At 40.2% G+C, this 19096-nt stretch overlaps 2 protein-coding genes across 3 annotated transcripts in view; one reads left to right on the plus strand and one right to left on the minus strand.

Annotated features, from left to right (window-relative positions):
- Nucleotides 1-19096, plus strand: part of SHC4 (SHC adaptor protein 4) — a 131252-nt gene that overhangs the window by 67377 nt on the left and 44779 nt on the right. For both annotated transcript variants that reach the window (XM_032624093.1, XM_032624094.1), the window contains exons 4-6: nucleotides 2285-2404; nucleotides 13197-13250; nucleotides 16880-16931. In XM_032624093.1, the coding sequence (XP_032479984.1) occupies nucleotides 2285-2404; nucleotides 13197-13250; nucleotides 16880-16931 (226 nt within the window). The remainder of the gene's footprint in view (nucleotides 1-2284; nucleotides 2405-13196; nucleotides 13251-16879; nucleotides 16932-19096) is intronic.
- Nucleotides 8206-9927, minus strand: EID1 (EP300 interacting inhibitor of differentiation 1). The gene is made up of 2 exons (XM_032624095.1): nucleotides 8968-9927; nucleotides 8206-8435 (listed from the first exon to the last, which is right to left on the minus strand). Exon 1 carries the CDS (start codon nucleotides 9860-9862, stop codon nucleotides 9287-9289), a length of 576 nt encoding a protein of 191 aa, XP_032479986.1. The 5' UTR covers nucleotides 9863-9927; the 3' UTR covers nucleotides 8206-8435; nucleotides 8968-9286.

The raw sequence follows: 19096 nt of genomic DNA on the forward strand, positions 1-19096 counted from the left end.
AGCTTTTCATGTTGAAAGAAATCATGAGATTTGATGTTAGACTTGCACTTAAATCCTGTCTCTGCCACCTACTAACTGTGTGATCTTGATCAAGTCATTTCACCTTTCGAATCCTTGGTTTCCTCATTTGTAAAGTAGGAGAAAATAGCCCTTAGTTTATAGAATTATGTAAGAATTAAATGAAGTGATGTGTAAGTGTCTTGCTTCCATTAGGCTTTCAACGCTAATGCTAGTTAGTATTATCCCTAGAATACTTAGTTGCTTTGAAAAGTCCAAAGGGGAGGTGCAATGGCTCTTAAGATAACTATATAAATTATAGAAGTATAGTCTGTTTAAGAGGGGAGGAATTTTTAGAGATCTCCCAGTTGAACCCTCTCACTTTGCCAGTTGCTAAACTGTGGCTCAGAGAAGAGACTTGCCTTGAGTCACTAGGAAGATCAAGGTCAGCGCTAGCTGAAGAAGCCAGATCTTCAGAGTCCCGGCTTTACTGCTCTATTTCCATACCACCCTGCCTAATTTTTTATCATTACTCATTATTTTGCATAGGACTGAACCCACTGTCACCCAGAGTGACTCAGATGAGCCACATGATCTGGGAAACTCTGAAGAATGGCTCTTGAATTCTACTAGAACTCCCATTACTAGTTTCTCTGACAGAACCGATGGTCTGTCTGTAGCCTCTAGCCTCCTCCTGCCTCTCATAACCTCTGTGAATAGGAGGTTCCGACTGGAAGATCCCAACAAACAGGCTTATTCACTTAAGACTTTCTCATTTCAGGAGTAGTGGGAGTCCACACTCCAAAACAAAATAAAACAAAAGCAAGCCAGGCTATCATCTTTCCAGAAAGTACACATGTAAAGAAGTAAAAAAAAAAAAAAAAAAGAAAATTTTGAGCTAATTCCCTTTGATAGCTAGCTTTTTTATTGAGTACTTAATACATGCCAGGGACTCTTCCACGCACTTTATATTTTTTATATTCTTTTTCCTCCCAACTTGAAAAATTGTGGTAAAATACACATAACATAAAATCTACCATTGGAACCATTTCTAAGGGTATAGTTCAGGGATATTAAGTACATTCATACTGTTGTTCAATCATCACCCCCATCTATCCCCATAACTCTTTTTTTTTTTTAAGAAATAAAGTCATTTATTTGAAGAACAGAATATACTTAGAATTGTTTGCTTCTATAAAGCCCATTTCCCCCAAGCTTTAACTTCGAAATTTCATATTAAGCAATGAAGTTATTTTACACAATCTAGTTAAACAATTTATTAGGAATAGTCCCGTAACTCTTTTTTTATCTTGTAAAACAGAGCGTTTATACTCATTAAAAAACAACTTCCCATTCCCCCCACCTCCAGCCCCTGGCCACCACCATTCTACTTTCTGTCTCTATGATTTTGGCTACTCTAAGTATCTCATATAAGTGGAATCATACAGTATTTGTCTTATTATGACTGGCTTATTTCACATTACTTCACATAATGTCCTCAAGGTTCATCCATGCTGTAGCACATGTCAAAACTTCCTTCCTTACTAAGACTGAATAAATATTTCATTGTATGTATATATCACATTTTGCTTTCCATTTATCTGTTGATGGACACTTGGGTTACTTCCATGTTTTAACTATTGTAAATAATGCTGCTATGAACATGGATGTACAAATATCTCTTGAAGTCCTTGCTTTCAGTTCTTTTGGGTATATAACAAAAAGTAGGAATTGCTGGATCATATGGTAATTCTAGTTTTAATTTTTTGAGGAGCTGCTCTACTGTTTTCCATAGCTGTTGTACCATTGTACATTCCTACAAATAGTGTACAAGGGTTTCAGTTTCTCCACATCCTTGCTAACACTCGTTATTTTCCCTTCCTTCCTTCCTTCCTCCCTCCCTCCCTCCCTTCCTTCCTTCCTTCTGACTAGTTATAGGTCTACACAGATTTTCTATTTCTTCATGATTTAGTCTTGGTAGCTTTTATGTTTCTAGGAATTTGTCCATTTCATCTAGGTAATCCAGTGTGTTGACATACAACTGTTCATAGTATTCTCATAATCCTTTTACTTCTGTTGAATTGGTAGTAATGACCCCACTCTCATTTCTCATCTTACTAATTTGAGTCTTCTCTCTTTTTTTCTTAGTTTATCTAGCTAAAGGTTTGTCAATTTTGTTGATCTTTTTGAAGAACCAACTTTTGGTTTTTTACCATTTAAAAAACATAAATATTCATTCTGTAACAAAATCCATAACTTACAGAGTGTTGTTATGTTATTTTTAAAGCCTCCAGCTAAGTTCCTGTCAACAGTTCTTGGCAAAAGTAATCTTCAGTTTTCGGGAATGAATATAAAACTGACCATCTCAACATGCAGCCTCACATTGATGAATCTTGACAACCAACAGGTAAGATCATGAATGTCACTTATAGTTTAACATATCATCTATTTTTCTAGAACAGTCTGGGCATAATGAAGAGAATAAAGTTTCAGACAGTGTGCCTAAAACTTAATAAGACATGAGGGAAAAAAATCTTCCAAGGATTTATGTGTAGCAATAATTAGGACAACAGTATTACTAACCCATCACTGGGGCATTTAACTGCCTACATACTTGCCCCTACCTATCGGCTTTATAATAAGAACTAAGGTGCAAAGAACATATTAAGTACCATTTGGAATATACTTGAGTCAGTCATTTATTACTCTCCGCTACCCCTCTCCAAAGGGAAAGAAATTCCATCATCAGAACTAACAGACTGTGTGTTGGACTGGGGATGCACATAAAGGACAGAGGGGAAGGGTGATGTTAGGGTCAATGTTCTAGCTAACCGAAATTTAAGCAGAAAACATTTTCTTCCAACCCTTAAGATTGAAAAGCCTTCTCAAATGTTATTGTGTGAACAACTTTTTCATCTTTGATGATTTATGATGCTATGGTGTGCCTGTTCTCACTGTAAACATTATTTCTCAAAGAACAGCATTGCTGAAGCAAATATAAAAGATATACAGGCATTGGGCTAAATATGTACTTTAAACTAGGAGACACTCTTTTTTGACTTTTTAATTTTTTAAACTAAATTCCTTATATCAGGTTATTTATGTATGTTAGAGTCTAATTTTTCTTTGTCTAATATGTAGTGATTTGAGGTTCTTAGTATTTAAGTTTTTACTGTGTGGAGCGCTATTGATCAGGGACTCACGCAAGGCTTAACGTGTACTTGTCAGTGATAAAACAGTAAGAGGCTTTGAGGTCACATGTAGGTTGAAAGCCTGGCTTTGCCACTAACAAGCAAGTTACCCTACCACTCAATTTTCATCATCAGTGAAATGAGAATTATAGTCTTAAACATAGAGTTTCTGAGAAGATGGTCTTAGCAACAGTATGTGTCTTATAGGGTTATTTAGAGGATTAAGTAAGATCATGTAAATCACTGGATGTAAATCAGTCAGCACAGTGCCCGTTGCATGGTGCATTTTTCCTTGAGGCCTTTTCATATACTCAGTACTTAGCAGGGAAAGCATATTGTAATATGTAAAATTATAAAATTGTCAGTAACATATAAGTACAGTTATAAACATTTTGATTTCCATTTTTTACCAAAAAATTCACTTGCAGGTTTTTAAAAAAAATTTTTCTTGGAGTATAGTTGATTTGCAATGTTGTGTTACTTTCTGCTGTATAGCAAAGTGAATCAGTTATGCATATACATATAGCCACTCTTTTTTAGATTCTATTCCCATATAGGTCATATACAGAATATTGAGAAGAGTGCTATATAATTTATTTATTCATTCATTTACTTTTGGCTGCGTTGGGTCTTCGTTGCTGCACGCAGGCTTTCTCTAGTTGCGGCGAGCAGGACTACTCTTCCTTGCGGTGTGTGGGCTTCTCATTGTGGTAGCTTCTCTTGTTGCGGAGCACAGGCTCTAGCAACATGGGCTCATAGTTCTGGCTCACGGGCTTAGTTGCTCCACGGCATGTGGGATCTTCCCTGACCAGGGCTCGAACCCGTGTACCCTGCATTGGCAGGTGGATTCTTAACCACTGTGCCACCAGGGAAGCCCCCCTGTTTTGTATAGTAGGTCCTTATTAGTTATCTATTTTATATATAGTAGTGTGTATATGTCAATCCCAATCTCCCAGTTTATCCCTCCCCAACCCCGCTTCCCCCCACCCCTGGTAACCATGTTTGTTTTCTACATCTGTGACTGTTTCACTTGTGGTTTTGAGGTTTGCTTTATTTTCTAAATTCAAAAGCAGAATAAAATACATTGCTTACACAGTAGTATAAAGCACCATAGAGGAAAATGTTTAATATGAAACAATTTTAAATAGATTCCTGTCTGGTTGAATCAAGATTGGTTATCCAAGAGAGGTGATACCATTGATATCTGACAGCAGAACATATGGGGCTGTACTTGGAAGATGCAGCCAATCTGGGTGGAAGGTGAAACATTAATTGTCCTTCGGATGCTTTGCCCTCAAGACATTTGTGGATGTAAAATTTATTTTTAGTTTTCACCCATGTGGATGGTACCAGGGATGCTCAACTCTTTTAGTAACAGGATTTCATTGAGTATAGGAACCCCTGAATTATCTGAGTTTTGTAGGGGAGGAAGAGTAGGCAAAGCGAGAGCCATCACGATGACAGCTGTGCAGAATTGAATGAGCATTTTTAAAAATGGCTCTTTCCATGGGTGACTGAAGTGAATTGGGAATTTAGGAAGAAGAGGGTTGTGGTGTGTATGGTGGAGGGCACGTTATTCTCAAAATCTCTTTCCCCTCTGCTACCCTCTTCCAGGCCACTGCACTTAGAGCTGGTATTGCCACACGTCCATAGTCTTTCAGGCGAATAAAAGGAGGGACAGTGGGCATGGGTGGCTTCCACGACCAGTAGTTACAGCCAAGAGCTGCTTTGGGGAGTGGCTCACATCTTTTCTGCGCTGGTGGCATCGAATGGGCTGTGTTCAGCCCACCGCTGGAGTGGGGACCAAAGTTAGGATCTCACTGATATTAGACCCAGGGGCTGATTTTTAAAAATAACTTTGAACTATTCTGCAGACCTGGGGAGAATGGCCACGGGGATGGGGTTTGGGGTGTAAAAAAGATGTGCCACTCTAGATGCTTAAACTCAATAAGCTTTATACGTTCCTTCAAAAGGACAGCTAAAATGTCCAAGGGATAAAGGCAGCAGAGAAGTGACCGTGTGGATGTAGCATGAGAAAATGATTTATCAATTAAATTTTCCTTAAAGAAAACTAGCCTCTGAAGTTCTAAGATAAATACAAGTATCCTCCCCTCACCCTTAACTTCAGAGATATACTTTGGACTGAAAACATGAACAGCTTCAGGTTTATAGATACATTCATAGATGACAGAGCATTTATGGGTCAGATGGTTCACATTTATCTTGTCACTGAGAACATTAAGAATGTAACCATTCACTCCCAGAAAATGTCTCACAGAACCTCAGAGGCAGAAAATAAGATATTAAACACGCAAACATGCAATGCTTGCAATTTTTAAAACTTACCATATTTGGGGATGGGAAAATATATTTTGCAAAAGCAAGTTATAGGGGTTTTTATATAGTCCTTGTTTTAAAAATTCAAGCAACAGGGCGCAGTGGTTGAGAGTCAGCCTGCCAATGCAGGGGACACGGGTTCGTGCCCCCGTCCAGGAAGATCCGGCCCGTGAGCCATGGCTGCTGAACCTGCGTGTCCGGAGCCTGTGCTCCACAATGGGAGAGGCCACAACAGTGAGAGGCCCGCCTACCCAAAAAAAAAAAAAAAAAAAAAAAAATTCAAGCAACAGACTTCCTTGACATACTTTAATAAGGCGTTAGGCAAAAATGTCAGTCTGAGTAGCTCCTACTCCCACTATTTCTCTACTCGTCTCTACATTCCTATCATCGACTCTAACAGCTACTGAAATTGAGACGGGTACTAAAGAGCTAAGGTAAAACGGGCAGAAAATGGAGACATCCTTTAGTCTCCAAGAAGAGAGGCAATTCAAACACCTACAGAGGCCAGGCAGGTAATGCAAACTGTCCAGGTTCATGAACACACAGTGGTGCGAGCACAGTGATAAATGACGAGTGCTACTTGGTCTCCATGTTGGGGAGACAACACTGGGGAACATTGCAAACAGAATACTTTCCCTGCGTAAAGGCCAATCAGATGCTTCCGATGGGACTATAGGTCAAGGGCTGCCAGGTCTTCCACTTTTGGGGGAAAAAAAAAAAAGATGGAAATCTGGGAGTTTTGCTGCTCTCTCTGGATTATGAGATGTTGGTCTTTAATTAAGAAATTAAAATTATAAGCATGAGCCAAACAAAATAGAGGCGTTCTTGAGATGAGCCAATGTGGGGCATCTGATCTAAGCAAACATTTAAAGTAACTATGGATAGACCTAGAAAGCTCTGCACAAATCACACTACACACTCATAAGTTTAAGTTAACTCTCCCCATTCCACATCCCCATCCTCTCCCCCCATCAAAGAATCAGGATTACAACGTCCCCAGAACTCCTTTCTTTCGTTTATTTGTTTATATAGATGTGTGTATATCTTCAGTTAATCCTCACAATGTATAAGGTTCATCCAATTATCCTTATTTTCAGTTCAGGATCCTGAGGCAGAGAGATTAATCTACTCAGTTACAGAGCTATAAGCAGTGGAGCCCAGATTTGAATCAGGTAGGCTGGTTCCAGTCTGTGATTTAACTGTAACATTTAAAAATGTTACTATTTTCTACCTTTAGTAAATATTAACAAGTATTAATTTCAGCGGTCTCTCAGGTTATCGCCTAGTTTGTTTGTTTTTTTTGCGGTACGCGGGCCTCTCACTGTTGTGGCCTCTCCCGTTGCGGAGCACAGGCTCCGGACGCGCAGGCTCAGCGGCAATGACTTACGGGCCCAGCCTCTCCGTGGCATGTGGGATCTTCCCAGACTGGGGCACGAACCCGCGTCCCCTGCATCGGCAGGCGGACTCTCAACCACTGCGCCGCCAGGGAAGCCCCCTGCCTAGTTTTAAGACCAACAAACCAACCATCAGAGGAGTTAGAAAGTCCAGGTCTTTCTCCCCCAAATGAGCCTTCAAACCCAACAGGGAGTGGTTTTCTTTCCCCCTCCTCTTGCTCCCTACTTGATCCCTAAGAGAAAGAGAATTACACTTCCTGGTTTGTAGATCTGTTTTTTTCTGAACCTATTTCCCGTCATCTTTATCTGGAGGTAAATGCAACTAGTCAGTTCATGTGTACTGGCACCCTTTTAATTTTTTGTCCAGAGTCCCGTTAATTCACATCACACAAGCAGTTATGTATCCAGACTCATAACTGCATCTACAAGCTGTTTGAAAATGCAATGAAAGAAGTGAGCCATGTGAGAGGAAGCAGGATTAAGATGTTTTAAGTGCCAACACTTAACCTTCTATCTAGTGTTCGCCCATCTATCTCACCTCTCCCCACCAAGCTCATGTGTGAATTATGATCATCCTTGTCAGTCCTTTTCTTTCTTTTTTTTTTTTTTTTTTTTTTTTGCAGTATGCGGGCCTCTCACTGCTGTGGCCTCTCCCATTGCGGAGCACAGGCTCTGGACACGCAGGCTCAGCAGCCATGGCTCACGGGCCCAGCCGCTCCGCGGCATGTGGGATCTTCCCAGACCGGGGCACGAACCCGTGTCCCCTGCATTGGCAGGTGGACTCTCAACCACTGCGCCACCAGGGAAGCCTGTCCGTCCTATATTTTACAGAAAAGAACACCCGTCCCTAAAAGACAGGATGACTGTTAACATAAATAAGGCTCTAAGTTGTCCTGCTGTATTGGATGTGTCCTTTACTGCCATAATGGAGCAAAAACATCTGGTACCTTTGTACTGATCCTAAGACCTGTTGGTATATTCAGTTTTACTGGGCACAGACTCCTGACTAATTATTATTCACACAGAACATCAACATCTTAAGAACCACAGTAACATCCTTATTGATTTGGCAGTTTTTCCCAGGTTGGCAAATTCTCTTATAGGAATTTACTAAGTTTAATTTCCACAAATTAATTTGTAATCTGGTATTTGAAGCTGGAGCACGTTCCCTTATAGTCATTAAGTTTAAATCATAAGGTGATTGCAATCATACAATAAAACCAGTATAACACAATAAAAAGTAGTATTAGAGAAAGTATGTATGCAATACCATTAGCCAAACAAAATACACAGAACAAGAAATTTTTATTATCCTCAATGCTGGTGCATAACCACTAACAAGCTTAATTAGAGGAGGAGACAGAGGGAAACTTCAGATACCGAGGTGGATTTCTGGGCAGGTTTAAAAGCTTTAAGGGTTGTTCATGAAGTCTTTTTTAGGTGTAGGGCTTTCCTTTTACTGGACAATTTTCACTTAACAGTTCTTACATTATGAAGTTCAACCAGAGTCTTTTGCCTGTAAAAAATGAAAAACAGAGAGCAAGTAAAACACAATATTTCTCTAGTATATACGGATGTTAGAAATAGTGTGTTTTCTTTGTACTTTCACATACACATTAATGTCTACATTTGAAACTTATTAAGGACATCTTAATTTTTGACTTTTAAAAATGTTCAAGACAATGAATTTTCATGAATTAAAGATTACAGTAGCTTTAAAAATGATCAAGATACATGTACAAACAAAATCTCAGATGCTCTTGGAAACACATTTTAAGATATAGCACACATGATACATATTTCTTTTGGGGTTTGATTATCCTTTCGGGATACTGAAGAATACTCGATTTATTTTACACTAAAAATTTAGCTTTTGATAACCATGGCTTGGATAGATCACAAAATGGAACCTGACAGTTTTCTCAATTTGCTTTCAGTCCAAATAACTCAAAAAACATCTCATGTCCTAAGCTGGATAAATTAGTTACTTTTCCTCATATAATATCAGTGGGCTCTTGTACTGGCAGTCTATCTTGGTCATGACTTACTCTTGCAAAGCCATCCCTTACAGGAACATATATTTTCCTCAATGCAAGGAAATTAAATCTGGATCAATAACAAAGTCAAAGCCATAAATGTTTCAGGACATTCTTGAAGACAGGTTTCAACAGTATTTAGATCCTTTTTCTTTAACAATTTCCTTTTTCATAACTGTGCAGTCGCTACTTTATTCTACAAAAAAAAAAAAATTTTTTTTTTTGAAGACCAAGTTTTTCATTGGCACGGAACTATTTGGAATGAACCCAAGAGACAGTGGAATGCCAGGTCTCTCCTCAAGTAGTTTCCTCCTCTCTTCACAGCGTTTAACTACTCTCTATCAATAATCTCATCACAGCCGAGCTCTTCGGTCAGACGATTGACAACCATGAGTGAAAAAAGCTCTTCGATAAAAGCCAACTGATCAAACGGGGTCTTCTCATAATGCATCTGAAACCCGCCATCCAGAGCTGCTTCTCTTGCTCTGGAGGTTCTCAAAAACATCTTGTTGGCTTCTTCAAGGGCCGCTGATACTCTGTAGCCTGCACCACTCAGCTGCTCCTCTTCCGGATAGTCGTAGTCGTCCTCCCAGTCATCGAATTCCTCGCCCTCGTCCTCGCTCTCGAAATCAGGGCCCGCGATCTGGCCTGGCTGCTCCCCAGGGCCGGGCCGGCTAGCGAGGCGTCGCTGCCCCAGCGGCTCCGCCATTGGTTGGGCGGCCTCCTCCTCCATCGGGCCTTCCTCCTCCAGCTGTGGCTGGGCCCCGGCGCGGGAGGGGTTCAGGGATGGCTCCCGGCTCCCGCCGCCTACCTCCATCTGCGGAAGGTCACTCTCGCCAGGCATCACATCCATCTGTAGGTCATTGCTTTCCTCATAGAGCTCGGACAGCTCGTTCATTTCAGACATTGTGCAAGCGGCTCAACCTCCCCGCAAGGCGTTTTCGGCAAGATCGGAGCTACGCGGCCGTGCGCTTGTGCGCTTGCGCAAGCACCGTGCGCTTGCGTGACCTTGTGCGTGTGCGCGACCCCCAGACACCGCCTACCCCTCGGAGGGCTGACTGGGGGCCGGCAGCTCGCAGTTCCACCCCGGGAATGTTCCCGGGGCTCGCTGGTCGGCTTTCCGTGCGTTCGAACTTCAGACCTAGATGCTGTACGTGCAAGAGCATTGCTTGACCACTGCCTTACCTAACCGTTCTGCTGCTTATGATGCGATGAGCTTGAAAATACATGGCTCTGTAAGACCCCGTACTCCTCCTCCCTCATCGCCCCCCTCCTTTCTCTCCCTCTTTCTGCGCCTATTCTATCCCCCATCCCCAGGCAGTCGCGTCTCTTCCACGGTTTTATCTGTCTTTTATCTGTGCGCTAATGACCGCTAAATCCGCACTTCCAAACCACACGAAGTTCTCAACCGCAGATCAACATATTTAGAATTTATCCATTCATCTCTCCTGTTTTTCTCATTTTAAAAAAAGTTAAATTCACAAATAAGCATATTATCGGTGTTCTTTAAAAAAACAGACAAGAAATACATAGTCCCATTGCATTTCGCAGGAGATAAAGGTACACTGTTACCAGTTTGGTGTGTATTCTTTAAACCCTTTTTCTTTACTTTTACATGAATCTTTATGTCCTCGTGGGAAAAAATCTTACTTTTTTTACGTGTCTTACATAATTGTCTTCAACTGACAAAATAAGCAAACAAACAAAAAACCCTCATCAATGTCTTGAAGATTTACCTGTTAGTATACATAGACATATATTTTTTCATACTATTCTATTTGTATAGCTATACTGTAGTTGACCTAACTATGCACAAATAACTTTCTATATTTTGATATTATAAACTATGCGTAATTGAACATCCACATGTGCCAGTATTTTTCTAGAATAAAAACCTAGAAGTGCAAAGGTGGAATTTTGGGGTATGCATACTTTGGTTTTTAGTGAATGTCAAATTGCTCTCAAAGTTGCTGTACAAATTTAAGCTCTAGCCAGCGGTGTCTGAGAATATCCACACCGTTACCAGACATGATTTTGTTGAACTTTAACAATTTTATCCATTTAATGCCGTCTTGTTTTATTTTTTATGGCCTTAATTTATTGGAGATTATCTTTCAATATGTTTATCGAACATTTCTATCAATATTACCTCTGAAAATTAAATGGTCTTATTTTGGGTTTATTTCTTTTTCTTATTGATATAGGAATTTCTTATAAACTCTGTATGTGAATACTTTGTTTCACATGTTACAAATATATTCTCCCTCTTGTTTCTTGTTTTGGGGGTCTTATGCAAAAGTTTAAAAATGGGTTTTCATGCAATCAAATCTAAGGGTTTCTTTCCTGTCTTTTTCTTTCTATTAAGATGGATTTACCTACCTCAGAAATCATAAGCATAATCTTTTATCTGTCTTCTAATGTTTGTATAGATCTTTTATGGATCAAACATTTATTTATAAATAGCATGAGGACAGGATTTATTTATATATATTTTTCATATATGTAGCTAATTCAGCCACCTCCGCTAATTTAATCACTTGTCCTTTTGTCTGCTATTTGGTGCCACATCTATCATAGACTAAAAAACCACAAAAGTGTCAATCTGTTTTTAGACTTTGTAGTCTAATGAATTTCTGTAGTTTTATAATATGTCTTAATAATAAGGAAAATCTTGTCTCTTTGTTCTTTAAAAAAATTGCCTTAGCTCTTCTTGCACATTTATTCTTCCAGTGTGAATTTTAGAAGTAGTTTGAAAAGTTCCCTGAATGGCATTGGTGGAATTTTTATTGGAATTGCATGGAATTTATAGATTAAATTGGGGGAGAATTGACATCTTTACGGTATTGTCTTCTCATCCATAAAGGTGATATATGTCTTTCTACTTGTTCAGGTCTTATTTGTACCCTTCAATGAAGTTTTCCAAAAAGTCTTATGTGATTCTTATTAGTTTTATACTTAGGTTCTCTTGTAAAATGTACCTTCCCCCTCTCCCCCATGCAGTGTCAAATTGGCTATTGCTAATACATGGGAATGACACTGAAATCCGTGTATTGATTTTGTTTTTAGTGATCATTTTAAACTGAAACATAAATATAGAAAACATAAATATAGGGTAGTGCACAAATCATAAGTGTATAGCTTGATTATCACAAAATGAACATGTTTGTATAACCACTACCCAGATCAAGGAACACCATTTGCAAGATTCTAGAAAACCACTTGCTTTCTCTTCCTTTGCACCAAAAGTCACCACTATCCTGACCGCAAACAGAATAAAATACCTGCTGCGTTTGAACTTGATATAAATTCAACTGTGCAGTATACAATCTTTGTGACAGGCTTCTTTTTGCCCAAGAAATATATTGTTGCTATGTAGTAGCCCCGTGTTTGAATACCACAATGATCATTATTGGGATTGTTTCCAATTTGGGGCTATTGTGAACAGGGCAGTGATTATCCTGATTGAGAAGATCTTTCGGTATACGTGTTTACACAGTTCTTTTGGATATACATCTAAGAGTAGGATTTCTTGGTCACCATATGTAAGCAGCTTCAGTAGATTCTGGTAAGCAAATCTGAAGACAGGATTAGCCAATCGGTGCATCGTTGTTTTAATAAACAGTACGACAGATACATCTCTGCAAGTTGGTCATTGCACTGTGGTTTCCAAATAAGCAAGCCTAGAATCTCAAGTAAAAGAGACAGTCTTCTTGGCTGACTAACGCAGTTCACCTGGATTGTCCTGCTTCATATCGGAAGTCTTAATAGTAGTGCCTTAGTAAGAATACTTCTGGTGGCAGATGACTGAAACTCAATTCAAACTAACTTATATAAAATTAAATAAATAAAATAGAAAAAGTACCTAAAAACATAAAGGGATGGGGGGAATGTATTGGTTGAACTGACGAAACAAGAGATGCATTCTATTATTCATCTCAGTTCCTCCCCAAAGATGTTGATTGACTTTGCTGTATCCAGCGGGATGGTGTTTTCTGATTGGCTAGGCCTGGATCATGTATCCAGATGCAGGGAGAGGGGTAGTGAGATGGGCATCTCAAACCCACCTGAACCTCATGGTCTAAGTGAGATTATTATAGAAAGTGGGTGGAGTGGTTTCCCAAGGCATGCCGAGCAGGCAAAAGCAAAACAAGCCAATGTATGTACGTTACTGTTAGATGGTGTGTAACTAGGTATAATTAGTTTCTAGCATTATACATGTTTAATTTGTTTATGTTTTCCAGATTATTGCAAATCATCATATGCAGTCTATTTCATTTGCTTCTGGCGGGGATCCGGTAAGTATGAATTCATAAGAGTTCTTTTGTGCCCGGAGCGGCTGGGCCCGTGGGCCGTTGGCCGCTGGGCCTGCGTGTCCGGAGCCTGTGCTCCGCGGCAGGAGGGGCCTCAGCTGTGGGAGGCCCGCGTACCGCAAAAAAAAAAAAAAAAAAAAAAAAAAAAGTTATTTTTATAAGAGTTAAAAGAACTTCCATGTAAAGCATATTAGCCACTACCTGTCGTTTCCAAATATCTTATTACAGTTTGTGAATAGCCACATGTAGCTGGTAATCAAAAATTTGGTTTTGACAGAATATTTCCTGTCACTGATTTTTTTTTAAGTATTTGGATTAGTAGATGAATTTATAATACTCCATTGTGTTATTATCTGAGAAGCTTCTTGTAGATAATATCCAGTTCATAAAAAACAAGCATGTCATATGTGTTTTGGCGGTCCTCCCTCAGAATTCTTTTCAACGCAGAGTTCCAGGCAGATCCTACTAACCAGCTGGATTTGGTATACAAGGGGAAGCCTATTTGCCATTCTAGCCATCAACCAAGGCAACTAAATCTAATCTGAAACGAGCAACTAGGTTTGCAGAAACTCATGGAGGGAACGCTGAGCTGGGGAGAGAAAACTTGCAGTTCCTCCCTACCAAGAGGCCATGTGATGCTCATTTCCCATGAATTGTGCGGGACTGAGTCAGTGCTGTGCCTCCAAGCCTTCTTTGCAGAGTGGAGGGTCATTCCCTGACCTCCAACTGCATCCACTGTGGACCAGAGCAAAAGGAGAGGGTCACTGAAGCTAGGAAGCCTGTGACTGACCAAGAAACAAATCTGTTTAAACTGAGGGAGGAGGAGGAGGGTTTTGCTCCTCTGTGACATTGTGACATTTTTCTTGTACCTTGAAATATAGAGTTGACCCTTGAACAATGCAGGGATTGGGGGCCCCAATCTTCCACCAAGTCAAAAATCTTCATATGACTTACTGTGGGCCCTCCATATCCCCAGGTCCTCTATATCCGCCCTCCATCTGGCCTTGTAATCTGGCTTCAACAGCGACTCCAAGGATGTGTTTGGTAGCAGAGAGGGTTGACTGCCAGTCTGAAAAGGCCCACATTGTCTGTTACTTCTCTTCCTAACCCATTATAACTCAACCATCCATGAAGGAACTCGAATACTTTCCTTAAGCAATTTAAAGTAATGAGTTCTATAAGAGTAGTGTGAAAAATAATTATTGCTGTTTGCCCTAAATTTTCCTTTTCAAGTTTCAATGATTGCTGTCATTTTAGAATTGGTATGAAAATCTTTATTTTACCCTAGGCATGCCCTGCATGGTGTCTACCATAGTTCTCCAGAATCCTAATTCTTTTTAGACTGTCTTTATGTGCCTTCCGTTCTTTATTTCTTTTGACCAACCAAAGCACTGCCCCTACAAAGACAAACAGGAAAGAATTGTAGCCACTGTGGGAAAGTTTGTACCTACTGAATTGAGTGGCACCCTTGTGCTCTCTGCAGCTGGAGAGAAAGCCTGCTGGTTTTAAGTAGAAAACTGGAGTGACCAGAAGCCTTGGCATTAGAGGTCCCCCAAGTGAAGTTCTACCCTCAGGTCAGGGAGGTAGCATGGTGGAGTGCCAGGCTCTGGAGTCAAATAAGACTTGACTTATTTAGACTCTAAGCTTCAGGGTCCTCATCTGTAAAATGGGGAATGATCACCCTTGCCTCAGGTGCTGTGAGAATTAAGTGGAATGGCGCATGTAAACTGCTAGCACAGTGCCTGGCACGGAGTGATAACTGTCCCCACTGCTGCTAACACATGTCTGTATTTTCTTAGGACACTCACTGAGATAATTTACAGCTTCACATCAGATAACGGTCCAAGGGGTAGGCAACCAGAAGTCTCCGTGGCCCAATGTAGTACCCATTCTTTCTACCATTGTCCCTCCAAAGTTTCAAAAATACTGGGTGTTCCTCTCACCTCTCCACGCTGCTCACCCTCACTTTTACTCTCATCTCATAAACAGTTTACTTGTCTTCCTTCTTTCAGCCCTGAAGGCAGTTCTTGGGAATGCTTCTGTGTCTGTATATGCTTTCTTCATCTCAAGAATGCATTATGAGTATGTCAAAATTAAATATATTTCTTAGATTCCCCCCGCCCCATCTGTGCTTTACTTTTAACATCCTTTAAATTCTCCTAGATATTTACAGTTATAGAACTTTAGGACTGTGAGAATGTTGGAGACTCTTGAAGATGAGGAAACTGAGGTCTGGAGAGGCCCCATGACCTCTTTCCCATCAACTAATATAGCAGACAGCATCATGCCACCTCTTCAACTTTAAAATGAGCAGCCAAGCCCCTGGCAGTTGTGGCTTTGCTTCTAAATTATATAATGTAAAGCTCATAGATACGACCTTATTTATTTATAAGATATTTCAAATCTTTTGTCTTTTTGCATAAGAGAGATTTACTTAGGTGTGTGTTATTTTTTAAAATAACTGAAGGCAAGTTATGCTGGCCCTGAGATCTGTTTCCTGTATGATTCATTGTGGGTTATTAAGTGATTGTCCTTGAGGGTATTACAAACATGGGCTTTTATTTCCTGCCAGTTGACTGCATCTTTCCTCTAGAGAGTCATACTTCCAATCTGCAAATGGCATTGTGTGTATTTTTTTTCCTGAGAACTGAGATAACAAAAAGCATCTTTAATTATTAAAATCTTATTCATCAGCATACTGTTTTCAATAAAAGTCAGAATTACCAAGTAGCTTTTTGTTTATTTGTTCTTCCAAAGCCAGCAACGTCTCTCTTTTTTAACATAAGTTTAAATGGTGCTATTATCTTTCTTTTAAAGTTTTTTATTTTTATACAATTTTTAAAGGTAAAGTCCATTTACACTTACTACAAAATATTGGCTCTATTCCCCATGTTTTACCATACATCCTTGATCCTACCCAGTAGTTGGTACCTCTCACTCCCTGACCCCTGTATTGCCCACCTGCCCCTCCTCCACTGGTAAGCACTAGTTTGCAACACATCTCTTTTTGAACTCCTTAGGTTTTTCACGGGTTCTCTTTCTCAAAAATGATCTCTCCTTTCCGTATATTGATCAAATAAGTGCCTTGTATTTTTGCCCTTTTATTCCGTAAGTTGCACTGCACACAGGCAAGCTAACAACCATAAAACCCATGTCTCTTTAATCAACTTATTTTCTGATATGTGTGGTATCTGTTTGGACAGCAGGGAAATCATGGTGCCACATCCTAGTCTGTGACACCTTTGTGACTGCGTAACCCCTGGTATTTCAACTTTCAACACAGGAGAGTTATAGTTCCTAACCATTTTTTGGTGAATGTTTGTCCTAACCTATTCCCTACTGCATTCTCTTTTGTTCTTAGTGGCATGGTCTGCCTCTAAATTTTTAATCTTCAAATTCTCTCCCCAAGGGGCAGAGAATGTGGACTCCACACACAGTTGCTAAATATATAGTGTATATTTGTTTATGTTCCCTTCTAGGATGGCTTTCCTTTGCTCTTTAAACAGAAACCTTAGTATCGGTCCTTGCCTGAGTATCATATCCTAAATGTACTCTTATCATTCAACAGTAACAATGCATTCATTTTAAATGCAATCATTTTCCCTTTTTTATAGGATACTACAGACTATGTTGCCTACGTAGCTAAAGATCCAGTTAATCAACGAGGTATGGAAAGCAACTTCTAGATTTTCTTAAGAGCTGGTATATACCAACTTTAAAAAGTAACAAGCAATTATTTTCAATATGCAAAGTGATGAGAGTCACTAGAATGCTATACTGGGGTCTAGAAATATTAAGTAACTCTGAGTTCGAAATAAATAGCCCTGCTACCAGAGCAAAGTAGAAAAAATATATAGGTGGGATTTAAATCCCACCAGTCATTTGAGCCATTTACATCCCATAAACCAAAAGGCTTATCATCTATTTGTATAAGCGAAAGAGAAGCTGTTTTGGTTATAATAGACGGGGCTGGCTGCCACATCCCCAGCGGACAAATGAGTTACCCTTGAGACCGAAACCAGTGACGTCATTGGCCTGCAGTGGCCTTGGCAAGTGTGTGTGTGTGTGTGTGTGTGTGTGTGTGTGTGTGTGTGTGTGTGTGTGTTTATATGCATTGAGCCTGTGCACTTGCTGTTCAGGAGCCTGGCATGTCACTCTGTCTGGCATTTTCTCATCTTTTGGATCTCAGTTTAAATGTTTCTTCTTCAGAGAGACCTTCTTTGACTCATATACTACCATCTCCAGTAGTATATGCCACCCTGCTGTGTCATAATACTTTATTTCTCTTCTGTTGACAGTCATCCCACACTTTTGTTATTTCTTTTACTCACTTGTTTATGTGTTTAGTGTCTTTCCTTTCTACTGAAAGCTCCTGGAGGGCAGGAACCTGTTTATCTTATTCACCGTTGTTTCCCAAGCACTCATCACAATGCCTTGCACATAGGTGATGTTCCATAACTATTTTTATTGAATGACTGAGCGAATGGAAGGGTGAGTTGATTAGTTGTCTTATCCCAGGATTTGGCAAGGGTACCTAAGAAACTCACCTTCTAGCCACACTTTGGATCAGGGGCCTGAAGTTAGGCCATTGAGCCCCTGCAGACAGACATGCAGAGTGTTGCTTCTCATTCCTAACTCTGGGACATTCAGACTCCTCATAGGGATGAGTGTTCGGTTGCTTCTCCTCCTTAATTAGAGCCTATGAATTGAGCAGCATCCCCTGTCACCGCAGGGCTAGAGTCTGCCCCCCAAACATTTATTAAGTACACATGGAGTGGAATTTGGAAATTCAAAGAGCTCTAAAGACACAGAGGCGGAAATGTGTGTGGCGTACTGGGGACAGGTGAATAAAACACTAGAATGCCGATTGTGTTTGGAGGAGAAAAAAGTCAAAAGGGCATCTAGAGGGCAGATCGGAGAGAGCTAATAAGTAGGAACTTATTCCTATGGGCCAAAGGGTGGAGAAGGCTGTTTATAAAACAGAGATTTAGGAAGGTTGGTTTGGCAGCAGGATGCAGTAGATGGATTCAGGGAGGGAGGGAGGTCAATCTGGAAGCGATCGTGATTGTCAGAAATGAAATTATGAGGACCAGCTGCTGGCATAGGACCTGGCACAGAGTAGATTCTCAGTAAATGCAGGCCAAGAGAACATGGCTCGATGAGACGGAAAGAAGGAACAGGTGACAAGTACTGTGCAATACTGCATTAAAATAGACTCTAAACTACATAATAAAGAATGGATATTACTCAAAGAGTAGATAGAAGAGACAGGAACTAGTGAAGGGGAAACGGGGGGAGTAGGAACAGAACACAACAAAGGATACCAGAAGAGCAACCTCTTTTAATCAGGCCTGAGCTTCCCTAAAGAATAAAAGTATGCTATTTTTGGGAAGGTCTCTGAACAACAAAGCCCTTTCTCTCAACCTGAAAAGGGCAGGGTGAAAGGAAGAGCAAATAGATCAGGAAATCCAGATGTTTAGTAGCTTTTCCATCAGTCACTGAATATCTCAGGCATGTCATTGCTCTTCAGTAAACAGCAGGAGGCGTTCAAAGATTCTGCTCCTTGCTGAGGCTAATGGTGAGCAGGATCCACATGCTTGCAAATCTCCCTGCTTGTTTAAGTGAAATACGAGAGGCAGAGCAAATACGATGCAACTCGTTCACTATTTTTTTTTTTTTACATCTTTATTGGAGTATAATTGGTTTACAATGGTGTGTTAGTTTCTGCTTTATAACAAAGTGAATCAGTTATACATATGTTCCCATATCTCTTCCCTCTTGCGTCTCCCACCCTCCCACCCTCCCTATCCCACCCCTCCAGGCGGTCACAA

Source organism: Phocoena sinus, chromosome 2, assembly GCF_008692025.1.
Source record: "Phocoena sinus isolate mPhoSin1 chromosome 2, mPhoSin1.pri, whole genome shotgun sequence".
Taxonomy (NCBI): domain Eukaryota; kingdom Metazoa; phylum Chordata; class Mammalia; order Artiodactyla; family Phocoenidae; genus Phocoena; species Phocoena sinus.

Bases quoted from the DNA above. Each gene is read 5' to 3' on its own strand.
- EID1 (XM_032624095.1), bottom strand. From the start codon at position 9,862: ATGTCTGAAATGAACGAGCTGTCCGAGCTCTATGAGGAAAGCAATGAC.